The 12,776-nt window shown below is 42.0% G+C and overlaps 1 protein-coding gene across 3 annotated transcripts in view; it reads right to left on the bottom strand.

Moving 5' to 3' along the window:
• The window catches only part of MTR (5-methyltetrahydrofolate-homocysteine methyltransferase), a 132,421-nt gene extending 120,294 nt beyond the window's left edge, over window positions 1–12,127 (bottom strand). Inside the window, exons 1-3 of one of the 3 annotated variants that reach the window (XM_072647559.1) lie at window positions 11,924–12,127; window positions 11,680–11,802; window positions 5,065–5,276 (exon numbers count right to left, since the gene is read on the bottom strand). In XM_072647559.1, coding sequence (XP_072503660.1) covers window positions 5,065–5,276; window positions 11,680–11,713 — 246 coding nt within the window. In that variant the 5' untranslated portion in view covers window positions 11,714–11,802; window positions 11,924–12,127. The remainder of the gene's footprint in view (window positions 1–5,064; window positions 5,277–11,679; window positions 11,803–11,923) is intronic. The other 2 variants (XM_072647561.1, XM_072647560.1) reach the window with 2 other exon arrangements.
• Window positions 12,128–12,776: the final 649 nt, after the last annotated feature.

Here is a 12,776-nt window from a genome sequence, read left to right as displayed (position 1 = left end):
GGGATGACAAAATTACTGATCTCCTTCAATTCTGTTCAATGGAGGAAGTTCCTTTAGACTTTTGTCCTTGCTGTATATGCCCATTTAGACCACAAAAGCCAAGAAGAGCCACGGGCACTGACTGAAGCTGACAACTGCCTACAAACACCTGCGGTTTTTTGTTTTCTAAGGGGCAAAGAATGAGCTCAGCACATGACATGATAAGATATGTCACTAGGGTCCCTGAGGCTCAGAGCTTCATGGAAGTTAGCTTTTGTCCTAATCCCCAAGCAGCTGTCTCACTAATGTAGGCCACTGGTCAGAATGGTCAAGAGATTCTGGGTACATACCCAGACTGCATTCATCCCATCACCACTTCTAAGGGACAGGGAAAAAACCCATATCAACCAACCTCAAAGTCAATAACCATTAAGGATCTATTAAACTCAAGTCCCTATGCTAGGTGCTGGGGATACTGTGCCAGGCACAGAATCTTACCAATGACAACTGTGCTGGGTCCCCTCATGTATGCATTTCAGAACAACAATCCACACCTACCACCTACTAGATAATTGAAGGTTTAGGCAGTTAGATGGCATGGTAGACAGTGTATTAGACTTGGACTCTTCTTCAGAGATACTGGGGGTAAGGTGGAATTATACCAGTCATTTTCAGAGATCAAATCTTGCCTCAATTTAACTCAATTACTCAATTACTAGCTGTGTGATCCTGGGCAAATCATTTAACTTTTCAAATTCAGTTTTCTCATCTAGAAAATTGAGATTTTAGTATCTACCACAAAGAGTTGTTGCAAAGATAAAAAGGAACATACGTAAAGCACTTAGAAAGCTACATAAGTAGTAGTTGTTATGTTAACTACCAGCTCTAGTCTATCCCCTAACTTTCAAGCCACATTTTTTTGGAGAAGGTAATAGTTATTATCCTCATCTGTTGTTTTTTAACTCATTTTCTCATCTTCGCATGCTACACTTTGGGAGTGTACACATCTCTTACGATGGAAATGTAAGCCTGATTGTTTTCTATGATGACTAAATAGCTAAAACTTCAGATTTAAAGAAAATAACTATCCAGGAATCCAAATCAGACAGTCTCTTTATAAAAACTGCCAACTACTGAATCTGGCTCACAGTCACTACCAGGAGATATAACCCAAAGAAACTTTGCCCATGAAACATTATTTCAGTCCAATACATGGTTGGCCTTCATGTAAATCTCCCCTACAACCTTGCTTGTGAGAGTTTATCTAGCATGAGAAAACACAACTGAAGATCATGTCACTAATAACAAAAGAAGTCTGTATCTCATCCCTAGTAAGGGATATGGAAAACTGGAGACGTTAACGTAACATGTAGACCTTGCCACTCCATGTAACTGGAACGCAGTCCCCTCCTCCTCTCCTTCACCATCTTTACAAAGCCTTTCCTGATCTCCCCATCTACTGATATCCTTCCTCCCTAGCACATAACCTCCTTCCTTTATTTAACTACTTTGTACATATTTCTACTTACTCGCTATTTATAATGCATGTTTTCATATGTGCTTATTGTATCTCCCACCAGAAGGTAAGCTCCTTGAGGGCAGGCATTATTCAGTCCTCTGTACATGTATCCCCAGTGTTTAGCACACTGAGAATTCTAGCAGGGACATAAAACATACTTGTTGACAAATTCTAGATTGGAGGGCCCCCAAATCAGTGGTATCACACTCAAACAGGAGGCCACTGATCTACACATAAGGTTCCCTGCAGGTTACATGGTGACAGTTTTAAAATGTAATGTCATCTACATTTTTTATTATATCTTTATTTCTTTGGTTAACTATTTCCCAATTACATTTTAATCTGGTTTGGGAGTGTGGGCCATGCATCATATGTTTGACACTTTGGCTCTCAAAGTTAATAATGATTTCTTTCTAAGAGGTGATGAATACATTTAATTGATATTAGTTACCTATAAAGTACATAAGTGGAAGGACAACACAAGAGATACAGAACTTAAGACCAGGCATGACTAGGCATCAGGAAAACCTGATTTCAAGCTCTGCCACTGACAAATACTAGTTGTGTGACCAGAGGCAAGTCACATACTTTTCTGATGTTATCAGGCAACTCTTTAAGATTATTATAATTTAGTAAAAGAATAAGCATTTATAAGGAATAAACTTTTATTAAGCACCTACTATATGCTGAGTACTGTGCTAAGTGCTTTACAAGTATTATATCATTTGAACCTCATAACAGGCCCATGAGGTAGGTAATATTTGCATCCCTATTTTGCAGCTGGACAAACTGAGGCAGGCAATGTTAAGCAGCTTGCCTGGGATCACACAGATAGTCTCTGAAAGGAAATTTCCTCATTGGGAGTTTTCTATATATACTTCTAATATCACTGATGCAGTAAAAAAAAAATATATGCATATTATTATAGACTCATTTCTGTGTCTGATAACATAATACTGTTTTTACAGCAGAAAGATGGCTCATTTTATTTATTTCTGAAATAAAACATTTTTGGATATGCTTAAATTCACCTTACTGGCTTTTCCCTAGTATAGTTTAGGAAAGCAGCATAGCATATAAGGGGACGGAAAAGAGGAGCCACTAGTGATACACCCCTTCCCCTTGCCTTCCCCAGCCCAGCCCCTCAGATGCCAGCCCAGGCCTCAGCATGGAAGAGATGAAGGACCACCAGGACTTAGGATCTGCTCTGTTCCTACATCCTGAGGTCTTCTGGCCTCACCATCTGCCCTGACAATGCAAGGCTCTAAGGACCCCTGGGCTTTGCCATTACCTCACTATTAGAACCCAAGAATTTTCATCAGTTCTATATGATATATACACAGATACAGACACAGATAAACTCCAGTGGCTTCCTATTATGGTCAGGATCAAATGCAGAATCCTCTGTTCAGCATTCAAAGTCCTTCATAAACTCATCTTCCTGGCCCCCAAGACTTTTGCAGCTTTTTTTATATCTTACTCCCTAACATGTACTCTTTGATCCAGTGCACTGGCCTCCTGGCTGTCCCATAAACAAGACACTCCATCTCCAAGCTCTGGGCATTCTCTCCAGCTGCCTAAAATGCTCTCCCTTCTCCACTCAAACTACTGACCTTCCAGGCTTCCTTTAAGTCTCAATTAAAATCCCACCTTCTCAGGAAGCTTTCTCCAACTCCTTTCAAATTCCAGTGCCTTCCCTCTGTTAATGATCTACTATTTATCCTGTGGATCTTTTGCTTTGCATACATTTGTTTTCGTGTGGTCTCCTCCATTATATTATGAGCTCCTTGAGGGCAGGGACTATCTTTTGCCTCTTTTTGTATCCCCAACCCTTAGCACAGTACCTGGCACACAGAAGGTGCTAAATAAATGCCAACTGATTGATAAACATATGTGTACATATCTGTTTGTGTGTGTGTGTGTGTGTGTGTGTGTGTGTGTGTGTGTAAAGTGCATTGCAAACCTTAAAGAACTATATAAACAGTATTGTTATTATTGTTATTGTTAAGTGCTTATTGTCTAGGAGCCTATGATGTACCAGACACTATGATGACAAGGACACAGATACAAAAGTAAGACAGTCTTTGTCTTCAAAAAAGCTTACAGTCTTACATTCACCTAGCCCCAAATCCACAGGGTCCTCATGCTTTTTCATTCATTCATTTTAAAACAAGGTTTTACTGAATATTCTAAAATTTCAGTGGAAGAACTAATTATTTAACCTCTGCTCTTCTTGAAAAGGAAAATGCTTTTTCAAGGGACCATGGAGAAGGAGGAGGCATTAAATACATTAAAAAGTATTTGCTGAATTCCATTGGGCTCTACGTTCCCCCATTCTAAGTGAGGACTCATGAAGAGAAATATGTTACTACTTTCTTGGTTTTCCTACACCTAAAGGTCCTTCTACATTCTGTAAGTACAAATCCATCTCTACAACCTATTCTCTTAGTCCTTGCAGATATCACAAGGTTGCTAAGTTATCTTCATGAAGACAAAGGCTAAAAATTATTCTGCGTCCAAGGAACATTTTTCCTTAGCTGAACAATAACATGGCTCTTCCCTAAAAGAAAAACTTTCTCACTCTGAGAATAAATATTGTTCCTACTCTACCAGTCCCTCTGAATTAGACTCAAAGGTATAAGGACATATTCAATGACTGAAGAATCCCTTCTAGCCCTTTGAGTCAAAAAAATGTCTTATACAACCTTCAAAACATGCCATTTTTAAAAATAATGAAACAAAAATGTAAAATGCCTAGAACCAACCTCATGAGATAAATATGATTTCTAAAAACTGGCTTTTATTTTCTAGGGGTTCCACATAGGTAGGGATCCTGCCTTCTTATACCCCTTCATGGTTTAGGATATACAGCTCTAAGTAATAGAAAATACCACAAAATACCTTGCAGCTACAGTGACCATGACCCATCAATTCCATCTCTACAAAATCTATCAAATCCATCCTCTTGATTCTCTTCCCATGACAACCACCTGAGGGTAGGCCTTTATTTACTGCTTTATCACAGTTTTTCCCACTTCTACCCTCTATCCTTCATCCTACTACCAGGATAATCTTCCTTATGCACAGACCTGATTGGTCAGTCAGCTCAAAACATTTTAATGGCTCCCTACTGCTTCCCAAGTAAAGTTCAAATTCATCTACTAGGAACTAAAGAGCCTCCAGGACCCTCTGAACACACAATGTATACACAAAGACCTCCATGTCTTTGTTGAGACTATTCTCTCTGCTTGGAATGCCCTGCTTCTCCTTTTTCTCTATTAATTCCTAAATATCCTTAAAAGCTCAATTCAAATGACTCCTCCTACAGAAAGTCATCCCCTGACCCCATATAAATTTCATATGTAACTTTTATAACTCCCTAATGCACATGCATAATGTTGGAAACACTGGCTACCCATGAAAGATTCTTAATGATCTATTAGACTTATAAGCTCCCAAAAGGCAGGGACCACATCTTTATCTCCACTTTTTTTCCAGTGCCTATTACAATACTCTGAAGAAAATAAGTATTTAAAAGATATTTGCCAAATTATACTGTATAATACCTTATGGATCTTGCAAATGATATCAGGCCGAGTTATACTTAAGAGATCATTGTTGCCTTTCAAAGGTTTGGCATGATTTTTCAAGTCCTGGCCCCTGAAATCCTCTTCATTCAAAGTATACCTTTGGATCATGGTCCCCATACCACCATCCAACACCATGATCCTCTCCTTCAAAATGGCTTCAATATCATTCTTCAGGATTTTTTTTCCTGCTTAAAAAAAAAAAAAGATGAATAATTAAAATCAATTCATTTTCAAAAATAAAGGTATGCTCTCCCATAAAAGTTGGAGAGGTCAGTTTATAGTAGAAAACCATCAAAAAATTAAGTTCACAGATTCTATAAGCCACAGCTATACTGCATCAAAAAAGATGAACAATGATATACTTTATGAAAATGCTTTAATAAAATTATAACAATGTCCAACCACAATTAAATATTTCGAATAGTACAATAATCACTAACTAGGGTCTTACATAATGCTCCTGGAAGCTATTATTGTCCCCATTTCAAAGCAAAGTCAAATGGGCAGGATTTTCAAGGTGAAACAGCAAGCAGGAAGCTTCAAGGTCACTTCAGTTTCCAAGAATATTACTGATGTACAATACCCCCACATTAGGCTTAGAACTACCCTCTGTTCCCCACTTCTACTGTGCAATTAAATCCAAAATAAAATAGAAGGCAGAATTAACAAAAGTAATTATAATACACCATCAATACAAAGCAGTCATTTCATTAGTAGTAGTAATAATAATAATGATAAATTATATCCCAATACACTTTCAGCTAAAAAGAAAAAAAAGTCGTTGCTTTATCGACCTGTGCAATAGATCACAAAGCACCAAAAAAGCCAGACAGTAGGCCTGTCTATGCAAAGGAATGACAAAAAGGCAGGCAGGATGTTCTAGATTCCCAAGTCTTTATACTGTCATGCCTCGAATACTCAAGATTTAGCCATCAATACAAATTAACACTCCTTGACAAGACAGTTTTACTGTCCAAGATAAACAAAGTACACAAAGACAGCATGAACAATAGCAATGACTGGCAGCACTCCGTCCATGACCCTCCCATTAGCCGTGGGACTCCCTCAAAGCTCTCTCCTGGGCCCTGGTGACCTTCATCAGCTCCCATGAATTCAATCATCACCTCTATACAGGCTGATTCCCACATCTTCACATGCAGCCCTAGCCCCTTTTCGGAGTGCCAATCCCATGTTGGCTTCTTCCTGGCTCAACATCCTGAGAAGGCATTCTTCAATCCCTGCCTTCTCTTCCTTTCCTCTCACTCTTAACTCTGCTGTCTTGCTTTCAATATCATCAATCAAATGAGAAAAATCAACTGTCCAAAGTTACCAATGATCTAAAGAATTTTTCTCAACCCTTACCATTCTTGACCTTTCTGCAGCCTTTCACACTCTTGGTACTCTCTTCTCTATAGGATATAATGACATTGCTCTCTCCTGGTTTTCCTCCTACTTTTCAGAGAGCACTCCCCCTCTTCTCAGTCTCCTTTGTAGGATCTTAATGCAGGTCTGCTCATTATTAGTGGGTATCCCCCAAGACTCTGTCATGGGTCCCTTTCCCTTCTTCTATACTGTTTTGCTTGGTAATCTCATCAACTCCCAGGGATTCAAATATCTTTTCTACATGGATGATTCCCAGATCTATTTGTTCAATCCTAACCTTTCTCTTGAGCTCTAGTTTCACATTCCCACATTACCCACCTCAAACCTAATGTCCCATGAAAATATTTAACTCAACAGGTCTAAAACTGATCTCATTATTTTCCTCCCCAACTCTTCCCCTCTTTTTAACTTCCTTGTTACTGTTAAGAGTACCACCATATTCTCAGTCATCCAAGCTCTTGACTCCTCATTCTCTTTCAACTCTCCATACCCCATCTATCTGTCATGAAGCCCAGCCATCTCTATCTTCCTAACGTATCTCACATGTCTCCTCTTTTCTGACACTGGGCACATTTCTCCTTCTCTTTTCTGACACTTTTCCATCACCTGGGTACATACCCTCATCCCCTCACCTCTGGTCTATTCCAAGAGTCTAACTGGTTGGTCTCCATGCCTTAAGTCCCTCCACTCTTCCCTACTCAGCTGTCAAACTGATCTCCCTAAGTGTAGATGCTGGTCACCATCCTCTCCATATATTACCATCCTCCCAGTTACCCAGGCAGGAAACCTAAGTGTCAGTCTCAACACCCCCTCACTTTTATTCCCCCATATCTAGTCAGATAGCAATTTCTATCAATTTTATCTTCCCCAGAATCTCTCATATATTTCTCTTCTAACATTGCTGACACCATCATGGCACAGGCCCTCATCACCTAATGCCTGAACTACTGCAAAAGCTTGCTGGGTGGTTTCCCTGCCTCTGGTTCACCCTCCACTCAGCTGTCAAATTGATCTTACTAAAGCATAGATATGTCCACGTCAACCCCCTTTCAATAAACTCCACTGGCTCCCTATTACCTCCAGGATCAAATATAAAAAATCCTATTGGCTTTTAAAGTCTTTCAAAACCTGGTACCTTATTAACTTGCCAGTCTTCTTACACCTTACTTACACATACTCTGTGGCAATCCAGTGACACTGGACTCCTTGCTATCCCTTGCACTTGACACCTGCCAACTATCTCCCCTGCCTGGAACCCTCTCCCTTCTCATCTCCAACTCTTGGGTCCTTTAGCTTCTTTCAAAGCTCCACCTAAATCTCACCTTCTGCAAGAAGGCCTTTCCAGTCCTTCTTAGCACTAGTGCAGGGGTGGGGAACCTGAGGCCTAGAAGCCACTTTCAACCTTCTAGATTCTTAGGTGTGACCTTTTGACTAAATCCAAATTGCACAGAACAGTTAAAATTTGGATGCAGTCAAAAGGTCAGACTTAAGGTTCTAGAAGGCCACATGTGGTTTCAAGGCCACAGGTTCCCCATCCCTGCACTGGTGCGCGCACACGTGCGCATGCATGCGTGTGTGTGTGTGTGTGTGTGTGTGTGTGTGTGTGTGTGTGTGTGTGTAGACAGACAGTTGTTTGCTTCTTGTCTTCCTCTATGACACTTGAGTTTGTTGACAGCAGGAACTTTTAATTTTTTTGGTTTTTCACTCCCTGGTGCCTGGCAAGTAGTAGATACTTAGTCAATGTTTATCATTATTGACTGACTTTTTAAACTCAATATATTCAAAATTGAACTGGCTATTTTTTCCCCTAAAACCTCCTCCCATCTTCCAAAGTTCTCTATTTATGTTGAATATACTACAACACTTCTAGTGTCTCAAATTTGAAATCTTAATAGAACTAATGAGGTTTGAAAGCGGAAGTTGTTCAGGTGACCCGCCCCCAAGGACCACAGTACAGGAGAAGGTCATCAGGAATGAATTCACAGACTCAAGCATTCTTTAAGCCAAGGTGGCAAAGGTTTATTGTAATGCCAATATAGTAGCAGAGCCCCTTAAGGAACTTGCCATGCCTTCCCCCTTTTCTCCTTGGCAGCTTCTGCCCTGGGCCTCCACTTTGGGAAGAGGGCCTGACCTGGTTGGCCAACCTTCCTTCACATCCTCGCTGTATTTCTGGCCTTGGATACCATGTCCTTGTCACACCCCTACTCACTATGGGTTTTTCCAGTACCAATGCAATGTATGGTTTTGAGAATTAATTGTAATATGAGGAAAGCTAAACACTGCAGAATCAATGCTTTCAAATTGTGATTCTGGAGAAGATTTCTGAGAGTCCTTTGTACAAGCAAGGAGATCAAATCAGTCAACATTTAAGAAATTAATTCATGCTATTCACTGGAAGGTCAAATACTGAAACTGAAGCTTAAACACTTTGACTATACAACAAGAAGATGGGACTCACTGGAAAAGACCCTGATGTTGGAAAAAAACTAAAGGCAAAAGAAAAAGAGGAAGTCAAAGGAAGAGATGAATAGATACTGTTATGGAAACAATAAGCATGAACTTGGATAAAGCTGAGAGATAGCTTGGTGTGCTACATTCATGGGGTCACAGATGTGACTGAACAACAACCATGAGCTAGGCACCACCAAGCACTTTACAAATATTATCACATTTGCTCCCTACAACAATTCTAAAAGTTAAGTGCTATTACTATCCTCATTTTACAAATAAGGAAACTGAGGCAAACAGAGGTTAAGTGACTAGCTAAGGGTTACACAGCTAGGAAGTACCTGAGGCCAAATTTGAATTTAGGTCTTCCTAACTCCAAGTCCAGACCTCTATCTACTGTACCACCTATGCTGAATCTGAAGGGAGCAGTCACAGCTATTATTATGCCCACTTTACAGATGAAAGGGAAAGTGACTTGCCTATGAGTCACACCGCTGACACGAGGCTGGACTGGAACCAAGAACCAACTGACTTCAAGTCAGGCACTCTGGCCATCATGCCATTCCCACCAACCAGAAAAGCTACTATCATTTTCTCCCATTCCTTTTCTCTCTGTGGTCTTTTTTTTGTTGCTTTTTTCTTAAATGTTTTTTTTTTCTCATTTAGATGTAAAAAACAATTTTTAATGTTTGTTGTTGGATTTTTTAAAGATTTGAGTTACAAATTCTATCTCTCCCTCCTTCTCCCCCTCCCTGAGAGGGTAAGTGATCTGATATTACCTGTGCAATCAGGTAAAACATTTCCATATTAGTCATTTTGTGCAAGAAGATAGGAAGGAAGGAAGAGAGGAAGGAAAGGAGGGAGGGAGGGAAAAATAGCATACTTCAGTCTGTATTCAGACATCAGTTCTTTGTAGGTGGAAAGCATTTTTCCTCTTGAATCCTTTGGAATTACTGTCTTTGAGCTTGACTGTTTGGAGACAGCTAAGTCATTCACAACTCTTCCTCTGTATAATACTGCTGCTACTGTGTACAATGTCCTCCTGATGCTGTTCACTTCTTTTTCTGAAACCAATCCTGCTTGTCATTTCTTTATAGCTCAAAAATACTCTGTTACAATCATATACATACCACAGCTTGTTTAGGCATTCTCCAGGTGATTGGCATCCCTTTGATTTCCAATTCTAAGCCACCACATGAAAGAGGCTATAAATATTTTCAGACAAATAGGTTCTATTCCCTATTTTTTCAAATCTCTTTGGGATACAGACCTAGTAGGGGTTTTGCTATAACAAAGGGTATGCAGAGTTTTATAGCCCTTTGGGTATAGTTCCAGAATGGTTGAATCAGTTCACAACTCCACCAGCAATGCATGAGTGTCCCAGTTTTCCTACATCCTCTCCGATACTTATCATTTTTCTTTTTTATCATATTAGATAATCTGATAAGTGTGAGGTGGTAGCTCAAATTTGTATTTCTCTAATCAACAGCGACTTGGAGCATTTTTTGTATGATTATAGATAGCTTTGATTTCTTCCTCTAAAAACTGTCCATATCTTTTAACCATTTATTAATTGGGGAATGGCTTGTATTCTTATAAACGTGACTCAGTTCTCCACATATCTGAGAAATGACACCTTTATCAAAGATACTTGCTGCAAATTTTTTCCCAGTTTTCTACTTTCCTTTTCATTTTCAATACATTGGTTTTGTCGGTGCAAAATCTTTTTAATTTTACATAATCAAAATGACTCATTTTACATTTTGGAACTCTTTAATCTTGTTTCCTTCTATATTTTTCCCCAATCCATAGATCTGATAAACAAACTATTCTACCTCTCCAGATCTCCCCAGTGCCTTAAGGCAGAAAAAGGAGTTCACAGAACCCTCATTACTCATCTCCAACCACTTAAAATTCCATTACATAAATTCAGTACCTAGGTCTCATTCCCCATCCACATCTTCCTGCTCCAAATGCTAATCTCTCCAAATAGAGAAAACTACAGACTACGGGAAAATGTGAGGAAGAAATTTAAACCCGGAGGAAAGTAGGATTTGTTTGGCTCAACCTGATTAGAATAACAAAGACTTACGTTCCATGTGGCTGAAAATGGGGTGTTCCAAATCTTATTGCTGTTTTAAATTGGTTTAAAACTCATTAGTGCTTTGGGCCACCCTGAATAACACTCTGAGGTTTGCTTAGCACTTTACAAATATTATCTCATTTTTATCCTGAAAACAATTCAACTCAAAGATGCGTGAAGCACCTACTGTGTGCCAGGCTCAGAATTAGAGAACGGTGGAAGCCGTTCTATAAGAGCCCCACGTCACGGATGAGGACACTGGGGGCGCCTGCCCAGGTTCGGTGTCGGGTCGGAGGTCCACACTGAGCTCGCGTCTTCCTAGCCCAGCGGACCCAGCGGACCCAGCGGACCCAGCGGACCCAGCGGACCCTGCGGACCCAGCGGACCCTGCGGACGGCTGCCCGTGCCCGCCTCCCTGCTGACCCTCCCCGGGGCTCCGCGGCACCGGCCCAGGCCCACAAACCCCACTTTCCCGAAGCACAGGCTCTACTTCCCGACGCTCCCGAGCCTGTGGAAGAAGAGAAGCGGGAAGCAAACATGAAGCCACGAAAGAGGAGGACGGGGACAACAGCACCCCCTAAAAGAGCTGTCATCGGAGAAGCGCTACCAAGCAGGGGCCCGCCCCGAGGCCGACTGCAGGGGGCAGGGACAGCGGGCACCGGCTCGCCGGCCATTACCCGGGGGCTGCGGCTCTCCCAGGGTGGGCGGCATGAGGCGCGCTCCGCGGCTCCTCCGGGCACGGACGCGGGGACGACTCCCCCCGGGCGGGGCAGATGCTGGCTGGGCCAACGTCGGGCGGTCTGGAAGGGAGGAAGCACAAAGACGGGCTTAGTTCCCCTTCTCCAGAGCCCAGGGCTGCCGAGCTCCCCGCCCTCTCGCCGGCAGTCGCCGGCAGTCTCGCCCGCTTCTGCCAAGTCTTACCCGGACTGCCCGAGACACTGACGTCCTAAAACGGGAGCAAGAGCGGCAAGCGGCCCGGGAGGAGGGCGGCGCCTCGGCCTGCTCCTGCCCTCACGTGCTGGAGGGAGAAAGCGCTTCCGAGCTGTCCCGCGCAGCTCCGCGCGATGCTCGAGGGCGCGCTGGAACGCTATATGCACCGAGTAGCCGGGCCTCTTTGTGGTTTACTGTCGGCACCCGAAGTCGCGGGGAACTTCGGGTACTTTCCCATCCCCCAACCCCGTCCTATGGGATTCCAATGGCGAGCCAACCTCCCAAGGAGGAAGGGCCCGCCCCCATTCCCCTGTGATTGGTCTTTTGCTTGGCGTCTCAGGGATGTCTTACTGTAAACCAGCCAATAGTAAGCCGGACGCCCATCGGGTTTCTGGGAAATGTAGTTCATTCCAGAGAGACAGCGGTTTTTTTTTCCCTTCCCTTTGCTGTCACAGGCAAGCAAGGGTGCCCTGGAGCTAACTCGTATCTGCTCCCGAGAGCCGCCTGTTAAGTGTAGGTATGTAGACCTCGGAAATCAGGACTCGATGTAGAGTTAAAGTGATGGAGAAAATGTTAATCATACAGATTTAACTTAAATTGTTAAATTTCCGATTTAAGTATTTAGACCTTGGCAATGGGGAAAGGCTACCGATTAGGGCTAGTTTTGTTGATTATCTAGATTTAAGAAAGGGATAGAGAAAAAATGTTAATAATACAGACCCTGGGCAAGTGCCCCAAACCTGTTTGCCTTTGTTTCCTCCTCTGTAAAATGACCTGGAGAAAGAAAAGAAATATACTCCAGTGTCAAAGAGTGGGACACAACTGGAAACCACTGAACAAGGCA

Source organism: Notamacropus eugenii, chromosome 2 (genome assembly GCF_028372415.1).
Source record: "Notamacropus eugenii isolate mMacEug1 chromosome 2, mMacEug1.pri_v2, whole genome shotgun sequence".
NCBI lineage: Eukaryota > Metazoa > Chordata > Mammalia > Diprotodontia > Macropodidae > Notamacropus > Notamacropus eugenii.
This window is presented reverse-complemented; position numbering and strand designations above follow the sequence as displayed.